At 38.8% G+C, this 20805-nt stretch overlaps 1 protein-coding gene across 2 annotated transcripts in view; it reads right to left on the reverse strand.

Moving 5' to 3' along the window:
* Window positions 1–1345: 1345 nt before the first annotated feature.
* Window positions 1346–20805, reverse strand: part of ZC4H2 (zinc finger C4H2-type containing) — a 45998-nt gene continuing 26538 nt past the window's right edge. The window contains exons 2-5 of one of the 2 annotated variants that reach the window (XM_081125722.1): window positions 6721–6892; window positions 5019–5191; window positions 4011–4173; window positions 1346–2849 (exon numbers count right to left, since the gene is read on the reverse strand). In XM_081125722.1, the coding sequence (XP_080981848.1) occupies window positions 2736–2849; window positions 4011–4173; window positions 5019–5191; window positions 6721–6892 (622 nt within the window). In that variant the 3' untranslated portion in view covers window positions 1346–2735. The remainder of the gene's footprint in view (window positions 2850–4010; window positions 4174–5018; window positions 5192–6720; window positions 6893–20805) is intronic. The other variant, XM_081125723.1, reaches the window with a different exon arrangement.

Here is a 20805-nt window from a genome sequence, read left to right on the forward strand (position 1 = left end):
AACCCCAACCCTATACTTTACAGAGACCTACTGGGGCTTATACAGTGCATTCCAAGTCACACAGCTGAATGTGCTCTCTTTGCTTAGAATGATCCTGAGCTACCTCAAAAGCAGGCTTGTAGCTGAACAAAATCTGGGGTGATAGAGTAATATCAGATAACATAAATAGTATTTCTTTTGACTGTAACCCAATCTACCTGGTGCCAGAGACACAAGGGGAAAAAGAAAATTCATACTTACTGAGTGCTTACTATGCGCCTGGCATTGCTCACAATGGTCTCAGAAGTAGGTACTATTATTTTCCCCATTTTCCATTTGAGGACACTAAGGCATAGAGAAGTTTTTATCAACTGTTGGGTTTCTGGGAGGCACTAAGGCAGTTTAATGTTCAGGATATTAATCAGAGAGCGCTTGGAATCAACACTTGTAGAAGAGAAGGGAAGAGAATGAGGCAGGATTGGACAGATGGAGCTGCTGAACTGCATGCAAACCTCAGTCCTCCCTATGAGGATCTCTGAAGCTGGAATGGCCCTTCAGTTATTCCCTATTGTATCTCTACAGGGGACCAGGCCTTTATATTCCTGCATCATTCCCTAGATTCCTAGTTCCTGATTTCTAGTTCATAGTTATTTCAACTACTCCTATCATCATGCCATCCCAAAAGGGAGAAAAATTGATTATGGACAAAAAGTAGAATAAAAATGGTCTCTGAAACCAGACAAACCTGGGTTTAAATCTTGAAAGTTCTCTTACTAGCTGTTTGTTAACTATGGACAAATTATTTAACCTCTCTAAACTTCAATTTACCTTTTTGGAAAATGGCAATAAGAATACTTAGCTTGAGCCCTAGCCAGTTGCCCAGGCTGGTTTGGCTCAGTGGTTAGAGCATTGGACTGCAGACTGAAAGGTCTCGGGTTCAATTCCTCAATTGCAGGCTCGATCTCCAGTCCCAGTCTGGGCTCGTGCAGGAGGCAATCAATCGATGTGTCTCTCTCATGTTGATGTTTCTCTCTTTCACTCTCTCCCTCCCTTCCACTCTCTCTGAAAAGCAATGGAAAAAATATCCTCAGGTGAGGATAAATAAAGTACTTCTTGAGTGATAGAGGCATGCAATAAAATATTTAGGTTTTAAAAAAAGAATACTTAGCTTGAAAGGTTGTTTTGAATATCAAATTCAATTATATAAAGCACTTTGTATAGAGACCTGGCACAGAGTAAGTACTGAATAAATGGAAATTATTATAATAGCAAAATAAATTGCTGTGCAGTGCTGTGCCTGGTTTCCTCATTTGTAGGGTGGAGTGAAGAAGAGTCAAGAAGAGCTACTGGGAAGAGGAAAGGCCATTACATCTTTTTTTATTGCCTGTTACTTATAGGCACTCAGTCAGTATTTACTCCAATGAACACATGTTTATTTAAAAGAATTTGTATAGACATAACACTCTTACTTTCAAAGAGCAGAGGAATCTCTTATATTGTGAACACACAGACACTGTGGAAACTTAAAACTGCAGATAGGGAAGGAAGGAAGGAAAATATCTCTCCTTCCCAGGCAGAGACTGAGACCTGGAGTTCAAACTTTTTCAGTCAGTCAACCCCCCATCCCTGTCCCTAAAGTCTGAGAGTGACTTTATTAGAGATCAGGCTTTGGTGGAGTATAGAGCTGTAGGGCTTGGCGACCCTGGTCACTTTTCTTTGGGGATGGAAGGCCACCTGCACAATCCACAGGAAAGAGGATAGCCAGCAGCTGACTTGAGCTGAGGCTGCCTTACAGAAGAGGGAAGACTCGAGAGAAGGAGGGATGAATGGAGAAGTCCCACCAACTCACATGGGTAAAGTAATTGCCACTCACTTGAATCTCAACTCACTCCTGTGACCCCTAAGATATACAATTGAGTACGTGCCAGAGTAATAGTTCTGAACAAAAGGCAACACAGTTGTCAGACTGGGGCCCATCTAAGCCTAAGGCAGCTCCTATAGCAGAGTCCTAGCCCAATGACTTAGGCAGTGAGTTAGGCAGGACTTATGAAATCAGTATAGCTCCAGTTCCCTGATTTCACTGTGGGGAACTTCTACTACTGATTTGCAAAAACTAGGACTATGGGAGAAAGGCCTGCTGATCTCAGGATCCCCAGACATATAGTCTGATACCTGAGAACTTTTGTATATCTGGAAGACTGGGGTGGATGGTGAACTCTATAACAGCCAGGCCTCCAAAATGAATATAAAAAAGAGGGCTTGTCTAAATTTCCTCTGGGCCTTGAGGATGAGATGAGGGTTGGGAAGATATATGCACCAAGCCTATTGGAAAGTCCAGCAAGAAGATTGTTGCTCCTTCAAAGCCTAATGCAAAAGTACAGAGAAGGGGCACATTTTACATGAAACAAGATATAGGCCTCCCCCAAACTTCAGACCTTAGGTCCCAGCCTTCAGGCAGAAGAGACAGAGAATCACATCTGGGCCTTCTGCCCTATCCTTAGCTTCCAAACAAGAGCAGGGGTTGAAATGTGAGTGGGAGAGAAGGTATTATCAGACATACTGTTATTAGCACCTGAACCACATCTCTTCCTGAACGAGAAACCCCAAGACCAGCAAAGTGAGAGAGGGTTTGTGCTTCCATCACATTAAATAGGAGACTTGGTAGAGGTGGGGAAGGGTTGTTTCACATCAGGACATCGATCACTGGCCAAGGGGAGGGGTTATGAGCAGCAGAGCTCTATGTGTTCTCCCTCTCTTCATTCATCCTGCTTCCGTTTTGGCTTTTTGGGGTTCCGGGACCGACTCTTGGCTTTGCACAGAGGGCATATAGGTGCATTCCGATGAATTTGCTGGTGACATGACAAGCAGGCCTGGTGGGGTATACAGAACAAAGAATGTTAGTGGTCAGATTTTTCTAGGCTGTAGTTCCGCATTTTGATTCCCAGGGTTCCAGAAAACAATTGTGATTTTCCTAATGGGAAGGAGCAGTAATCAGTGAGTGACAACCAAGAAAAGAGATCAGTGCTGGATGTAAGGGATGTAAAGGTTATAAAGGAGTAAGAGTCAAAAAGGGGTATTGAGGAAAAATGTCCAAAACTTGGAAATAAGACAAAATGAGAATTGTATATCTACTTAGCATTATACTGGAGCATGGTTTAACAGACCCACTCAAGTATCAATTCTCTTAGACAGGTACCAGTAAACATTTTCTGTAAAGGTCAAAACAGTAAATATTTTAGACTTTTCAGGTCATATAGTCTTAGGTGTAACTACTCAATACTATCTGTTTTACATGAAAGAATCTACAGATAATACATCAATAGGCATGCATATAGACCAATACAACTTTATTTACAAAGCCAAGAAACAGTTCAGACTTGGCTGTGGGCTCTAGTTTGCTATCCCCTGTTCTTGGAGAGTGGTTCTTTGTTTGACTATTTACTTTTTTTTTTTTTTTTTACTATTTACTATTGATCAAGGCCCAAAGTCTGTGACTTATGCTGATAAACTACAAATGGTTTTTGTTCAATAGAGATGCAGATTATTTCTGTTCTGAAGAAAAGATAATGAAGAAAAGATAATCACAAGTGTTATAGTTTTATTGCCCTGTACGACATAAACCAGTTGTGTTTAACTTCACAAATTTACTTCAGCATTCCTTTCCTTTCCTGACTATATAATTATGTTCCTCAAATGCTCTTGGAACCAGCTTTGTAATCTGTAGGCTCCATCATTAAAGATACATGATTACTATATATTTGTACCAGTCATGTTTCTAACATTTTTTTTTTTAAATTATAGTTTAGCAGAGCCTGACAGTCTCCCTGCATTCTAACTCCTCTGGGAATGTGAGGTAACAAAACAAGCAGGTCCGCTCCAGCACACACCCCATACACACTTTCTTCTGTATCCCAAACAAAGGCATTTTTAGAAAGGCCCCAAATATGTAAAGCAAATATCTCCAAACCAGCCTTCCACAAGGTAGCATAAGGATAAACATTTCTTCCACATCCCCTACCTAGCTCACTCACCTTCATGGGTGGGGGCTGCTGCCTGAAGGTGGCTGTCTGCCGGGTGTCCTGCTTCCTGGCCACTTGAAGTTGTTGGGCAGCAGCGGCTGCAGCGGCCAGGGACTCAGGGATGGGGGGCTCCTGAGGCTCCGTCTGCCACTCTGCTTTCTGCTTCTCAAAGTAACTTTGGAGATGAGAGATATTAGCTGGATCATTCTGAAAACAAGAAGCTTGCCCCTCTTAAAGAATCCATGCCACAGAACCAAGGAGATTGGGCTGTGGCTCACTATAGAAGGTTCCTTTACCCTCCCCAGCACAAGGTTCTTCTCCCTGGGTACCAGATCCATTGTCTGCTGGGAAGGGTAATCCTCTTGCTACTTGCTCTGACAGACCCAGAAAATAAAGAAATCCCAGGGTTAGCAAAGTCCTCAAAGAGCATTCACTTATCCTCATCTCATGTTCTTTTGCAGTATTTCTATTGTGTCCTCAAGTCTTTAGCATACCTCTAAGAATAAGAAACTGACCACTTACACAGGCAGCCTGCTCTCCCTTAAGGAAGTATGATTCATTCTGCTAAACTGAACTGTGTCTCTCTGTATGGTAAACCTCTGGGTCTTAAGATGAAGTTCCAGGCTAGCCCCTGGAGACCATGAAAGCTCAGCTTTCTGTATTTTCAAAGGTTGCTGGACACCCTTCTCGACCTTGACTTGGAAAGTAACCTCTTAAGAGTCACACACACACACACACACACACACACACACACATCATAGACATAGTCTTGTATTGTTAAAACTGCACAAAGAATGTTAAAAACTGTCTAGTAATTCTAGTCTAATCATCCTTCTTTTGTTGTAACAGCTCAGCACAGGAACATGCCCAAGGTCACGCAATGAGTCAGCCATGGACAGGCCTGAGGCCAGAACTGACTGTCAGGCCAAGCCTTTGTGTGTGTGTGTGTGTGTGGGTGGGTGGGTGGGTGGGTGTGGGTGTGGTTTGTGTATGTTGTAGGAAAGGGGGAAGACTGCTTACTCCAAGGAGAGCTTCTCCTCCTCTTCACATAGGTCAGGGAGCCTCTGCAGGCCCAGAGTCATGCGCAGGGCATCCACATGTTCCTTCAGTGGCTTATACTCATCATGTAGCCGGCGGGTAGACTCCAGTAGCTTGTTCAGGTCATTCTCAGACTGTTTGATGGTATTTTCCATCTGGAACACAGAGTGAGGTAGGCACAGAGAAAAGACCCTAAAATTCTTGATGATGCTGTATAGGTGAGTAAATAATAGCACAGGTTCCAGAGCCAGACCAATATATGGTCAGTCTTAAATCTGCTATGTATTCTATGTGACTCTTGTCAAGCCTCAGTTTCTTCATCTGTATAATGGTGATAATATTAGTGCTTAACTCATATAATCTTGGTGAGGATTCAATGAATGAATTTATATAAAGCTCCCAGTACAGGGGCAACACAGAGTAGAGACTAAATAAATGGTAGTTATTATTCAAATGCAGCATCTTAGAGCTGGAATGACCTTTAGAGCTCATTTAGTATACCTCACCACCATTTTAAAAATCAGGGAATTGACTCAGAGAGAAGGAACTTCCTCAGAGAAATACTTTTTAGGGGCAAAGCCTAGATAAAAATCAGGGCTTTTGCCTCCCAGGCCAGTGGCCTTTCTCTTAAATTAATGGTTCTCAAAATGTGGTTACCAGATCAGCAGCATCAGCATCATCTGGGAACTCATTAGGAATGTATATTCTCAGGCACCACCTCAGACATACAGAATCAGAAACTTTAGGGCAGAGTTCAACAACCTGCTTTAGTGGGCCCTTGGGGTGACTCTGATGAATATTCAAGTTTGATATCACCTAGCTTCTCAGCCCCTCTGTGGCTAATATCTCCTTCATTTCATTGACTCTGTATCCTTGACTTAGCTGGCAGCAGAACTACCAACTCCTCATGAGACCCTGGAATCATGTGATCTTATGACACAAAAATTCCAAATACCTACTGTTCCAATTGCATTCAGAAAATAAGTATTGCCACAGAAGTGAGTTTCCCAAGAACAGAAACTCCTTCAAATGTAATTTTTTTTTAAAAAAAAAGGCTTCTTGTTGTCATAGGCTTTAAGATTTGGAAAGGACCTTAAAGGTCAACACCTCCAACATCTCTCCTGGTGAAGGAATCATCAATACCACAGTCCAGACAGGTGATGATTCAGACTCTGCTTGAGTAACTCTGAAAAGTTGGGAACTTATCACATTAGCACAGTTCATTTGCCATTTTCAGAGAATCTCCAAAAAAGAGACTCTAATGAAGGGCCCCACTTTGGAAGGCCAGCAGAGGTGATTTTTTTGGCTTAGTTACAGAAGCTTTGGAGCCCATTAGGCTAGACCCCAGAGGGTCTGCTCTGCTTTTCACCAAGGCTAGATCCTAATTCCCAGACTAATAACAAGCACATCAGAGCTGAAAGAGATCTTAGATGTGACTGAATTCCTCTCATAGTACAGAGAGGGAAAATAAGGCCCAGGAAGAAGAAGGGACTTGTCCACTGATATACAGTCAGTGACAGGGTCAGGCTGGATCCCAGAATTCCTGGATTCTTCCACTCCACCACAGCCCAATGCCTACTCCCTCAAGTTGGCCACAGCTACACCTTAAGGTGAGGCTACAACACTCACCATTACCTATTTCTCAAAGGGCCCAGAGGTAGGTTTTAGGCAGCCAGCCACATACCACATTGATGTCAGCATGGATCAATCGAAGTTCCTCCACATGGGCCATCTTCTCTTGTAACAGGAGGTCCATTTCCTGCTTGTATTCCTTCAGGTGTCTCTCCTCTGATTCAAGGGCCTCAAACTCAGCCTTCAAACGGGCCTTGATCTTTTCCATCTGCAGGGTCTTATTCCTGGAATTCCCCCAAACCAGGATACAGACAAGAAGAAGGGAGGAAAATGAGAATGGAGTATAGAGCTAGACTCTGAGCCAGGGCAATCTTTCTAATCATCCTTCTCTCCAAGAAGAGCCAACCTAAGGCCATTACAAAAAAAGTTAGGAGATCCTCTCTTCTGAGATAAAAGCTCGGTGGGTCTCAAATGGATATAATTTTGCTACTTTATGGGGCATTTGCAAACATGGGACAGGTTTTAGCTCCCACTCAAGATGCCAACAATGACTTCTTGAGAAACTCTAGAGCAGCACTGTTCAATAAATTTTCTACAATGATGGAAATGTTCTGTATCTATACTTTTCAATACAGTAGCCACCAGACATTCAGTTACTGAGCACTTGAAATGTGGCTAGTGCAACTAAGGAACTAAATTTTGAATTTTATCTAATTTTAATTAATCAAACTTTAAACAGCCACATGTGGTTAATGGCGCTCAAACTGGACAGCACAGCTTGATAAGGTCAATGCATCAGTTCCAGAAGAGCAAAGAAAAAGAACTATAGCTCATTTCTTTTCTTAGAAAACTAAAACCTATTTCTGATTATTATATTCCAATTGCATACTTTCTGACTCAGTAATCCCACACACCTTGGAACTTATTCTAAGAAAATAATTCAAGGAACCAAAAAAGTTAATACACAGGAATGTGCTTTCTGGGCTATGGGCAAAATTGGAATATTTGGCAGCCATTAAAGGGAATCATTATGAAAACTTGTGACTTGAAAAATATTGAAAATATGCTGTGACTCAATGAAAAAGTATTTAGGCTAACATTTCTTTTTTTATATTTATCTTTATTGTTGAAAGTATTACAGATATCTCCCCCTTTTCCCCATTGATCCCTACCACTCCTTATCTGCCCCCCACCCCAGGCCTTCACCACACGATTGTCTGTGTCCATGGGTTATGCATATATGCATAATTACTTTGATTTATCTCTCCCCACCCATGGCTTCCCACTGAGATTCATCAGTCTGTTCCATGCTTGTATGTCTCTAGATCTATTTTGTTCTTCAGTCTGTTTTGTTTATTAGAGTCCACATATGAGTGAGATGTAAAATTGAAAAAGGAAGAATCAGAAAATGTAATAGGCTAACAACTGATGAAATTGAAGCAGAAATTAAAAAAAAAAAAAAATCCCAGCAAACAAAAGCCCTGGTCTGGAGGGCTTCACAGGGAGCTTTTTAATTCTTTAAGTTATAAGGTTAGATAGTTTACTAAAATTTTTCTTGCTTTTTGAGATAGGCTTGTAGTGCTATGAACTTTCCCCTCAGGACTGCTTTCACTGTGTCTCACAGATTTCGAGTTGTTATATGTTCATTTTCATTTGTTTCCAGGAAGTTTTTTATTTCTTTCTTGATCTTATTGGTAACCCATTCATTGTTTAATAACATGCTATTCGGACTCCAGGTTTTTGAATGTTTTTGAGTGTTTTTACTGTAGTTAATTTCTAATTTCATTCCATTGTGATCTGAGATATTTGATATGATTTCAATCTTCTTGAACTTGTAGAGACCTGTTTCGTGTCCTAACATGTGGTCTATCTTTGAGAATGAAGCATGTGCACTTGAGAGGAATGTATATTCTGTAGCTTAGGAGTGAAATGTTCTGTAAATATTAATTAAATCCACCTGATCTAGTATATCATTTAGAGTCACTGTTTCTGTGTTAACTTTTTGTCGGGAAGATCTATCCAGTGAAGTCAGTGGCATGTTAAAGTTTCCAACTATGACTGTATTGCTGTTGAACTCTCCCTTAAATTCCTTAAGGTTATTAGTGATAGGACCTTATTTATTGCCATTTTAATTCTTTATGCCTATGTTTCTCTCTCTATTTCTTCTTCTAATTACAGCAGTCCCTTTAACATTTCCTGCAATGTTGGTTTGGTAGTGATAAACTCCTTTAGCCTTTTTTGCCAGGGAAGCTCTTTATTTCACCATCTATTTTGAATGATAGCCTTGCTGGATAGAGTAGTCTGGGTTTCAGATCCTTGTTTTGCATTACCTTGAATACTTCATGCCATTCCCTTCTGACCTGTAGAGTTTCTGTTGAGAAGTCAGCTGAGAGCTTCATGGGAGCTCCTTTGTAGGTAACAGATTGCTTTTCTCTTGCTGCTTTTAAGATTCTCTCTGTCTTGAATTTTTGGCATTTTAATTATGATGTGTCTGGGTGTGGGCCTCTTGGGATTCTTATTGCTTGGAACTCTCTGTGCCTCCTGAACTTGTGTGACTTTTCCTTCACCAGGTTAGGGAAGTTTTCTGCCATTATTTCTTCAAACAGGTTCTCTAACCCTTGCTTACATTTGAAATCTTCAGGCACTCTTATGATGTGAATATTGTTACATTTCATGTTGTCCCACAGCTCCCTTAGACTGTCCTCCTGTTTTTTAATTTTAATTTTAATTTTAATTTTGGATCTCTGATTAATTTTTTTCTACCCTGTGTTCTAATTTGCTGATCCAATCTCTTCAGCTTCCTCTAATCTCCTGTTTATTCCTTCCAATGTATTGTTTATTTTTGCTATGTCATCCTTCACAGTTTCCATATCTTTTCTCATGCTCTTGAGCATCCTTACAATCAGTATTCTGAACTCTATCTGATAGATTGCTTATCTCCAATTCATTTAGCTTTTTTTCTGGAGACTTTTATTTTTTTTTCATTTGGGGCTTGTTTTTTTGTCTCTCCATTTCTGCTGCCTATTTGAGTTTGTTCCTATATATTAGGTAGGCCCACTAGGACTCTCAAGTGATTTTGGATGGTCTCTGGTGCAGGCCAATATCAGACGCTGTTTCTGACTGGCCGAGTACCCTGTTTGGAGCTATCAACAAGCCACGGCTTGAGGTCCCCTCTGTTGGGGCTGGGTGCATTTGGACAGGACCAAGATGCACATCAAAGTCTGCTTTTCCAAGGCCCAGGTCCAGAAGCAGATCAGGCAAAGACTCAAAGCACTCTGAGGTCTGCCTCTGCCTGCAAGCTGATTAACCTGATTCTCTTAATGAGCCTCAGGCTATACAAACTCCAAGGGGCAGGGCAAGAGGTTTTCCAGCAGGGCAGGGCAATTGCTTCCCCCTCAGGCAAAAGCTGCTTGGAAGGTAAACGTATGCCTGTGAAGGACGTCCTCTGTAATATGGGGGAAGGATTGGGCACAGGAATCCAGAGGGGTGCTCTCTCAGCTCTATCTCCAGAGCCCACAACCCTAGATTCTCCTTACACAGCTCCAGTCTACTCTGCTGTCCTTCTGCTGGAGCCCAATTGAGTGGCTGCACACAAAACTTTGTCTATTGGCTCTTTAAGATGGTGCCTGCATTTCCAGCTATCTCTCCCTGGTAGACAGAAACCCAGCTGCTTTTCACAGCCAGATGTTATGTGGGCACCTTTCTCAGTTCTGGTGCTCTTGGCTGGGAAGCTCAGCCTGGGGTTAGGCCCCAGGGTCCTCTGAGTGAAGAACGCCCCACAGCTGAGACATCCCTCTGGACCTTCAGCTGCTGACTTTGGGAGCCCAGCCAACCCTCTTGCACCTCCACACTTCCTACCATTCTCTATTTGGTCTCCACTTTTCCTCCTTGGTTATGAGGGTGCTCTCCAGCTCGTTTTCAGTTGCAGTTGATTATTCAGGATAGTTTTTCTATATTTAAATTGTAATTCCAGTTTGGTCCTGGGAGAGTGTCAGTGTAGCTTCCACACAGTCCACCGCCATCTTTAATCTCCTATGCTAACATTTCAATTTCAAAACACATGCATGTGACTAAACAAGAAAAGGAACTGGCAGGGGTACAGTTTTAAGGATCTTTAAGTCTATCTGAAGCATGCCTAAATGAAAGGGCCACAAAACTTTGAAAGGAGGCTATATAAAGTATGAAGTTTAAGCTGAGATTCAGTTTTTTGCTTATGGATATCCAATTGTTTCATCACTATTTGTTCTAAAGTCTCTCCTTTCTTCACTGGATTACTTCTGCTGCTCTGTCAAAAATCAGTTGGCCATATGTGTGTGGGTTAATTTCTGGCTTCTCAATTTGTTCTACTTATCTATGTGTCTGTCCCTTTGCCAATACAGCACAGTCTTGATTGCTGTTGCTATATAAGTTTTGAAATAAGGAAGAGTGATTCCTCCCATTTATTTTTGTATTTCAAATTCTTTTAGTTATTCTAGTTCTTTTGTCTTGCCATATAAATTTTACAATAATCTTATTTATGTCTTTCAAAATGAATCCTGGGATTCTGATGGAAATTTTATTAAATTTGTGTATCAACTTGGGAGGATTGACATCTTTATTATATTGAGTCTTCCAAACCATGAATATAGCACGTCTATTTATTTAGATCTCCTTTGATTTCTTGTATTAGCATTTTGTAGTTTTCAGCATAAAAGTCTTGTACACGTTTTGTTAAATTTTTGTTATACTGCCCAGCCTGTGTGGCTCAGTGGTTGAGCATCAATATCCAAGAGATCCAGGTTCAATTCCTGGTCCAGGCACATACCTGGGTTGCACGCTCGATCCCCAGTAGGGGGCATGCAGGAGGCAGTCGATCAATGACTCTCACATCATTGATGTTTCTATCTCTCTCTCCCTCTCCCTTCCTCTCTCTGAAGTCAATAAAGATAAATTTTTAAAAATCTTTGTTACAGTTAAGAATTTTGTTTTTTTATGGGATTGTAAATGGTTTTGTATTTTTAATTATAGTTTTCACATGGTATTGCTATATTTTTTAAGATTCATATTTATTTTAAACACTGAAGGCTGTATCTCTCAGGTCTAGATTTTGACATGCTGACACTATTTTTGTTACAGATTTACTGCCTTGGCCATAAGGCCAGTAACAAGTGTATTTTCACTCATATCCCCATGGCCTCTCAGACAGTAATGTAAAATATAAAAAAGCAGAAAGATTCTTAAGTCAGTACTTTTTTTTTTTTTTTATAAAGGAAAAAAGGAGTGGAAAACAAGTCAAAAAGAAACATTTCAGGAGGCAAAAAACCTCTTTCTCAGCAACCTTATTGCTTTGGGTTTTTTTGCATCTTATTTTTTATTTATTGTTCAAAATATTACAGATGTCCCTTTTTCTCCCCATTGACCCCTTCCACCCCACCCCACTCTCCTCCCCAGTCCCTCACCACACCATTGTTTGTGTCCTTGGGTTATGCTTATATACATATAAATTCTTTGGTTAATCTCCTCCCCCACCCATCTACCCCCCTCCTGCCCTCTGAGATTCATCAGTCTGATCCATGCTTCCATGTCATTGAACCTATTCTGTTCACCAGTTTATTAAGTTCTTTAGATTCCACATATAAGTGAGATCATGTGATGTTTGTCTTTCTCTGACTGGTTTATTTCACTTAGCACAATATTCTCCAGGTCCATCCATACTGTCCCAAAGGGTACGAGTTCCTTCTTTTTTACAGCTGCATAGTATTCCATGATGTAAATGTCCCACAGCTTTTTTATCCACTCATACACTGATGGGCACTTGGCCTATTTTCAGTTATTGCTATTTTTTAATGTGTGGGTGTTGATCTTATATCCTGCAACCTTACTGATTCACTTATTAGATCTAGGAGGGGATTTTTGTTCATTTAGTTTTGTTTAGGATTTATTGGGATTTCCTACATAGAGTATCACTTATCTGCAAACAGTGATGGTTTTATTTCTTCCTTTTCATTTGTATGCCTTTTATTTACTTTCCTGCCTAATTGTCCTGCATAAAATATCCAGTGCTGAGCATGAGTATCCTTGCCTTGTTCCTGATCTCATGGGGATAGCGTTCATTCTTTCACAATTAAGTGTAATATTAGCTACTGGAGGGTTTTTAGGTGCACTTCATCAGGTTGAGAAAGTTCTCCTCATTTCTAGTTTTAAAAGAGATTTTATCATAAACATGCACTGAACTTTGTCAAATGCTCTATCTATATAAATTTACACAATATTGTGATTTTTGTCTATAGCCTTATGTTTATATATACATATACACAAAATTTGTCTTTATTTTATACATATAAACATATATATGTTTATATATATATATACTATGTATATATATATATATATATATATATATATATATATATACTATGTATATGTGTGTATATATATATATGTCTTTATTGATTTCAGAGAAGGGAAGGGAAAGAGAGAGACATAGAACATCAATGATAAGAGAGTTATTGATTGTCTGCCTCTTGCACGCCCTGCACTGGAGATTAAGCCTGTAACCCAGGCATGTGCCTTGACAAGGAATCGAACTGTGATCTCCTGGATCATAGGTCGATGCTAAACTGCTGAGCCTCGCTGACCAGGCAACATCAATATATTTTTAAAAATGAACCAGCCCTGCATGTCTGGAATAAAGCCCACTTGGTCATGGTGTATAATTTTTTGTGTGTATTGCTGAATTCAATTTGCTAATATTTTGATATTTTTACTGTTATATTCATGAGGGATATTAGTTGTAGTTTTCTTGTACTGTCTTTGCCTGGAATTGGTATCAGGGTATTAAGGGCTTCATAAAATGAACTAGGAAGTGTTCTTTCCACTTCTACTTTCTGGAGAGATTGTTAAGAATTAGTATTAATTATTTTTAACCACTTGGTAGAATTCTTCAGTGAAGATTCTGGTTTTGGGAGTTGTGAAATTTCAGACTCAATTTTCTAAACAGTTTCAGGGTTATTCTAATTACTTGTTTCATGCTGGGTGAATTGTGGTAGTTTGAGTTTTTTGAGAATCAGTCTATTCCATGAAACTTGTCCAATTTACATGAATAGTGTTATTCATAGTACTCCCTTGCTATCCTTTTGAAGTCTGTGAAGTCTAGTGATTATCCTCTGTTTCACTCCTGATCTAATCTGTGTCTTTTATTTACACTTAGTGTTGCTAGAGGTTTTGCAGTTTTATATAATTTTCAAATAGTCAACTTTTTGTTTCATTGATTTCTCTATTGTTTTTCTGTTTTTAATTTCATTGATTTCTATACTTATCTGTAGTATTTCCTGTTTTGCACTTGCTTTGGGTTTATTTTATCTTTTTATTAGTTTCTTGAATTGTGAACTTAGATTATTAACTTAAGGCATTTCCTGTGTTCTAATGTAAACATTTAGTTCTAAGAATTTCCTTCTTACCACTGTTTTTGTGGTATACCACAAATTTTGAATATGTTGTATTTTCACTTTCACTCAGTTTCATGTATCATTTCCCTTGAGACTTTATCTTTGAAATACTTTGTGTACTGGCCAAATATTTGTATATTTTTCCTGACTTCTTAATTTCAATATTGATTTTATTAATGCTAGAAAACACACTCTTGTATTTCCATTATTATAATTTGTTGAAGATTATTTTGTATTCCAGGATATGGTCTACCTATTTTGGTATGTGTTCCATAGGGACTTGAAAAGCATGTGCATCCTGCTATTGGGTGGAGTGTTCTATCAATGGTAATTAGATCTTGTCATTGATGATATTATGGAGATTTATACCCTGACTCACTTTCTGTCTAGTTATATCAAATGATAGAAGCATGTTAAAGATTCCACTGTAATTGTGAATTTGTCTATTTCTTCCTTTGGTTCTGTCAGATTTTCTTCACACTTTGCAGCTCTACTGTTTGGTGTATACCCATTTAAGATTACTAGGTCTTCATGGTGGATTGACACTTTTGTCATTATGTAATACATCTCCTTATACCCTCCTCCACTTCCTCCACTCCCTCATGCCCCCAGCAATCATGACATTGTTGTCTGTAACCATGAGTTTTTCTTTTTTGCTCAATCCCACCCTACCCCTGACAACAGTCAGCCTACTCTATCTAGGAGTCTACCTCTATTTTGCTTGTTAGTTCATTTGATTCCACATATGAGTGAAATCATATGGTACTTGTCTCTCTCTGATTGGCTTATTTCACTTAGCATAATGCTCTCCATGTATATTCATACTGTCACAACGGGTAAGAGATCTTTCTTTTTTTACAGCTGCATAGTATTCCATTGTGTAAATGTACCACAACTTTGTTATCCACTCATCTACTGATGGACACTTGGGCTCCTTCCAAATCTTGGCTTGCTTCTTTTATTGTTTCCTTTCCTTTGAGAGAAATTCCTTTAGCCATTATTTCAGGGTAGATCTGTTGGTGACAAATTCTCTTAATTTTCTTTCATCTGAGAATGTCTTAATTTCTGCCTCATGGTTGTTTTTGCAACATACAGTTCTGTTCTTTCAGAACTTGAAAAATCATGTGTCACTTCTTTTTGGTTTCTATGTTTTCTGATGAGAAAAGTACTGTCATTCAAATTGTTTTCACCTATATATAAAGTGTTAATTCTCTTTAATTGGTTTAAGAAATTGTTTTTCTCTAGTTTTCATGCGTTAACTATGATGTGTTATGGTATGGATTCCTATGGGTTTACCCTGTTTGCATTTCATAAAGTTATTTGAATCAGGTGATGTATATCTTTTGACAAATTTGGGGAGTTTTTTTCATTATAGTTGTTTTTTCAGTTACAGTTTACATTCAATATTATTTTGTATTAGGTTCAGGTGTACAGCATATTGGTTAGACAATCATATACTTCACAAAGTGATCCTCAATCATTTCAAGTGCCACCTGGCACCATACATAGTTACTATAATACTACTGACTATATTCCCTATGTCATACTTTACATCCCTGTGACTATTTTGAAACTACCAACTTGTTCTTAATCCCTTCACCCTTTCACCCAGTCTCCCAATTCCCTTCCCATCTGGCAACCACCAATTTTTCTCTATCTATGAGTTTGTTTCTGTTTTGTTCGTTCATTTATTTTTTTGCTTCTTCAGATTTCACATGTAAGTGAAATAATGTCATATTTCTCTTTGACTTATTTCACTTAGCATAATGCCCTCTAGGTCCATCTATATTATCCCAAATGGTAAGATTTCATTTTCTTTTATGAATGAGAAATAGTCTTTGTATATATGCACCACATCTTCTATAACCATTGGTCTATCAATGGACACTTAGGTTGCTTCCACATTTGGCTATTGTAAATAATGCTGCAATAAATATAGGGGTGTAATATATCTTTTCAAATTAGTGTTTTGTATTTCTTCTAATAAATAACCAGCAGTGGAACTGTTGGGTCAAATGGTAGTTTGCTTTTTAGTTTTTGAGGAACCTCCACACTGTTTTCCACAGTGGCTGCAGCAATTTATTATCCGACCAACTGTACATAACGGCTCCCTTTTCTCCACATCTTTGCCAACACCTGCTGTTTGTTGATTTATTGATGATAGCCATTCTGACAGGTGTGAGGTGATTTTAATTTGCATTTTCCTGGTGATTAGTGGCATTGAACATCTTTTCATGTCTGTTGTCCATCTAAATGTCCTCTCTGGAGAAATGTCTGTTCAGTTCCTCTACCTATTTTTAATTGGATTTTTTGTGGGGTTTTAAGTCATATGATGTCCTTATATATTTTGGATATTAACCCCTTATCAGAAGGATCATTGATGAGTATCTTCTCTCACTCAGTAGGCTGTCTTTTTGTTCTGTTGGTTTCCTTTGCAATGCAAAAACTGTTTAGTTTGATGTAGTCCCATTTGTTTATCATTTCTTTTGTTTCTCTTGCCTGAGAAACATATCCAAAAGAATATTGTTAACAGCAGTACCAAAGAGTTTATTGCCTATGTTGTGTGTGTTTTTTCTGAGGAGTTTTATGGTTTCAGGTCGTACATTTAAGTTTTAATACAATTTGAGGGTTTTTTTTTTTTGTATATGGTGTAACAAAGTGGTCTAGTTTTTTGTGTTTTTTTTTTTTTGCATGTATTTGTCCAGTTTTCCCAACACCATTTATTGAAGAGACTGTATAATTTTTCCTTTTGTCACAGATTAATTGATCATGTAGGGAAGGGTTGATTTCTGAGCTATTTAATCTGTTCCATTGATCTGTGTGTGTTTTATGCTGATATCATGCTCTTTTGATTACTGCAGTCTTGTAGTATAGTTTGATATCAGTTAGCTGATACTTCCTACATTGTTCTTCTTTCTCAAGCCTGCCTTGGCATTTCGGGGTCTTTTGTTATTTCTTATAAATTTTAAGATTATTTTTTCTAGTTATGAGAAAAATGTAATTGGTATTTTGAGAAGGATTGCATTGAATCTGTGGATTGCTTTGAATCTGTAGATTGCTTTGGGTAGTGTGGGCATTTAATGATGTTAATTCTTCGTATCCATGAGCCCGATATATCCTTCCATTTATTTGTGTCTTTTTCAGTTTCTTTCTGGGACCTGTCATCCTTAACTTCTTTCCAATTTCTTCCTTTTAAAAAGGGAATGTCTGTCTTATGCCTGTCTTACCATTATACTTGGGAAGCAGATAATTTGTCTGGTTTCACAACTGGAAAGGAATTTTGCCTCTGTATGAATCATTACTCAAATCTCACCCCAATCTAATTAGGTGATATTAAGATGGGACTTTGAACTGGACACTGATGCTGTAATGGGTTAAGATATTTGGGGCTGTTGAATGGTGAATGAATTTTGTATGTGAGAAGACATGCATAGGTGGGGAATATGGTGGAATGTTATGGAATGCACTGTGTTCCCTTAAAATACATATGTCCAAGTCTTATTCTCCAATGTGACTCTCTTTAGAGAGAGGACATTTAGGAGGTATAAAGATAAAATAAGTCATCATAGTCTGGTACAAAATGGTAATATTGGTGCATTTATAAGAAGAGGAAGGGATGTGAGCTCTTTCTGTCTCCATATTAGAACATAGAAAATGCCATGTGAGGACACAGGATAGAGGCAGTGATCTACAAGATAAGAATATTCCTTACCAGAAAACAAAATTGTTGGCACTACACAATAGACTTCTAGTCTCCAGGATTGTGATAAAATAAATGCCTGTTGTTAAAGACACAGTGACTTATTTCATTGTGGCACCCCAATTTCACACACACACACACACACACACACACACACACACACACACACACACACAGTATAGACAAATGATAATATATATATTTTCAGGTAGCACTCTGTTGACATCCAGAATTCCTTGTTTCTAAGTGTGGCCATCCACCACATTTTACCTGTTCACTCTTTCAAAGATAGACTCTCACTTTGCTTTCATTTCTCTCCTCCACAAATAACACTTCAATGTATATCTTTGTATCTTTCTGAGTAAATTTAAGGAGGTGTGTCCCAAGAGGGGAAATTCTGGAACACAGGTAATGCATATTTTTATCTAAGTAATGCCAATTTGCTCTGCAATGGCTATACCAGTTTATACTCCTACCAGTAGATCATGTGGCTTCCTGTATCTGTGTTTGTACTCATAAAGCAGGAGCAATAGGGAAACTTGGGGGATCTACCCAATTGGACACCTGTAACAGAATGCATTCTGAGCTAGTCTCATTTCTCTCTTAGATAACCTCTGCCCAACTCACCCGTATCTCTACTCCACCAGCAACAAGATCTGATTAAGAGTTTTGCCTAAGTATTCCAGGTATGGCCCCACCGCCTTATCTATGATTTCTAAAGGTCTCTATTTATTTGGGCGTTTGCAGTGAAGTCAAATATGGGGCAATGCTGGACGCTGACAGCAGCCAAGTGATTCATACACATCAAGTTGTTCCAAAGACTCCAAGACCAATGTGGGTAGGACCTGAGCACATGTGAATCTGCGGGCTGAGAAAGACCTTCAAAGGCATCTGCTGTTCCTTCCCCAACCACTGCATAAGTGCCTCCTAAAACGTCCCTGCCAAGTATTCAATTAGGCTTTCTTTGAACAACTGAGTCATGGAGATCTCATTACTTCTCTAGATAGTTCATTCCATCTATAGGCAACTCAACAGTTTGAAAACCATAGGGTCACGCAGAACACAAATACTTCTTGTCTCCCCAAAATTCATTCACTCTTCTTTTGATAGTAGCAGAACCTCTGCTTTTCTTCTGGGCCTGGAATAAGGACCATATTTCCCCATCTACTTGGCAGCTGTTTGTGGCCATGTGACAATGCTCTGGTCAATGGGATGAAGACACATGTGATATGTGCAATTTGTAGGCTGTAACTCTAAAGAAGCATGCCATTTACTTTCTCTTTGTCTTCTTCCTGCTGCCTAAAATGTGTACATGTCAAGCCATCTTGAACCATGTAGATGAGGGCAACACCCTGTACATGGTGAAGAGACAAGATAAAAAGAGCTTGAGTCCCCAACACTGAGTAACCACACAAACCATAAGTAGCTTTTTCCAGACTGATAACGTGAGTGAAAAATGATCTTCTTTCTTGGGTGTGTTTTTTTCAATCCTTACCCGAGGTTATTTTTTCCATTGCTTTTTCAGAGAGAGTGGAAAGGGGAGAGGGGGATGAGAGAGAGAGAGAGAGAAATGTTGATGTGAGAGAGACACAACTATTGGTTACCTACCACATGCACCTGGACTGGGGCCAGGGATCAAGCCTGCAAGTGAGGTACGTGCCCTTGGCTGGAATTGAACCTGAGCCCCTTCAGTCTGTGAGCTGACACTCTTACCACTGAGCCAAACTGGCTAGGTTTTCTTTCTTATTTTAACCATTGTTATTTTGGAACACAGTTGGATTAGCTTTACTAATATCCTGAGTAATTGGTTATTTTATTAAATTGAATTTAAGATGCTACTGAAGATAAAGTACACATTATTTTATGCACTACTAAGAAAATATGTTACCAAATTATATTATGACAAAATGTCTTCTTATTATTTAAATGTCAATTTAATACTTGTTTAAAGAGTTCTTATAGACTTATTTAGGATATTTTCATCTGAAGTTTATAGTGTGATTCATTCCTCCTACATAATAACTTTTCATTTCAAGAGAGAACCAAGATGAAATATTTTTGAAGATGTTTTAAATGAAAAATTAAGCACATACAATGGCAATAATTCAAATAAGTCAGTTAAAAGGATGATAATATGAACAGCCATGGACAAGTTCATATGTGCTCATGCATTGATAACAACACAATTACCACTTGACCAACAATGATAGAAAAGTAGCATTATATTTAAGACACCTCATGACTTTAGATTTGTAAAATATAAAATATGTGTGTCTTAAATGGTGAGATCTGATATTTTAAAACCAAATTTGAGGAATAACATTGACTTCCACATCTAGTCAAGACAGAGTAACAGGGGCCAGACATACTTTCTCATACAAAAAAACTAAAACAAAACAAACAAAAACGTCAGACAAAATATATGAAATAACAATACTCGTCACTGGACATCAGGCAAGTAAACTCAGTGATTTCTGAGACAAGAAAAAGCTAAGATGAGCCTAAAGATTATCCTATCTTTCTGCCTAGATAAATATTCTAGGTTGGAAAGCAGGGATGGGGAACTCACACACAGCCGGGCAGTCTACCTCAACTGAGGAAATGGAGCTATGAGTCTGGGGAACCCAAGGTATCTGGAGTTTTCTGGAAAAGTTCTCGAGAGGGGAGACCTGTGGAGAGAGATGTTACAAGCTTCAGAGGATCCTTCTCAAATATTCAGTTAAGCATTAATCAGCATATATGTATAAGGAAACTACCTAAGGCCAAAAAAAGAACCGCTGAAAAGGATTACAAGGAAGAGTGCTCAGTGCCCACGCAAGGCTGGGAATTATGACTGTTCTAAACAGCTACGGTGGATAAATTTCACAATTCAGAAAGCATTAAAGTACAAAGAAAAAGTTTTGCATTACTACTAAAGAAAATAAGCCCAACACAAAATGCTGCTATGGTTCCATTAACTAAGCAGAAAAACAAGGCCCAGGAGGAGAGAACTGGTTCCAAGTATCTTAATGATGTGCCAGAAGAAAGCTCAAGAATATATATAAGAATGTAAAAATATGAAGAATCAACA

The sequence above is a fragment of the Miniopterus schreibersii genome (assembly GCF_964146895.1).
Source record: "Miniopterus schreibersii genome assembly, chromosome: X".
Taxonomy (NCBI): domain Eukaryota; kingdom Metazoa; phylum Chordata; class Mammalia; order Chiroptera; family Miniopteridae; genus Miniopterus; species Miniopterus schreibersii.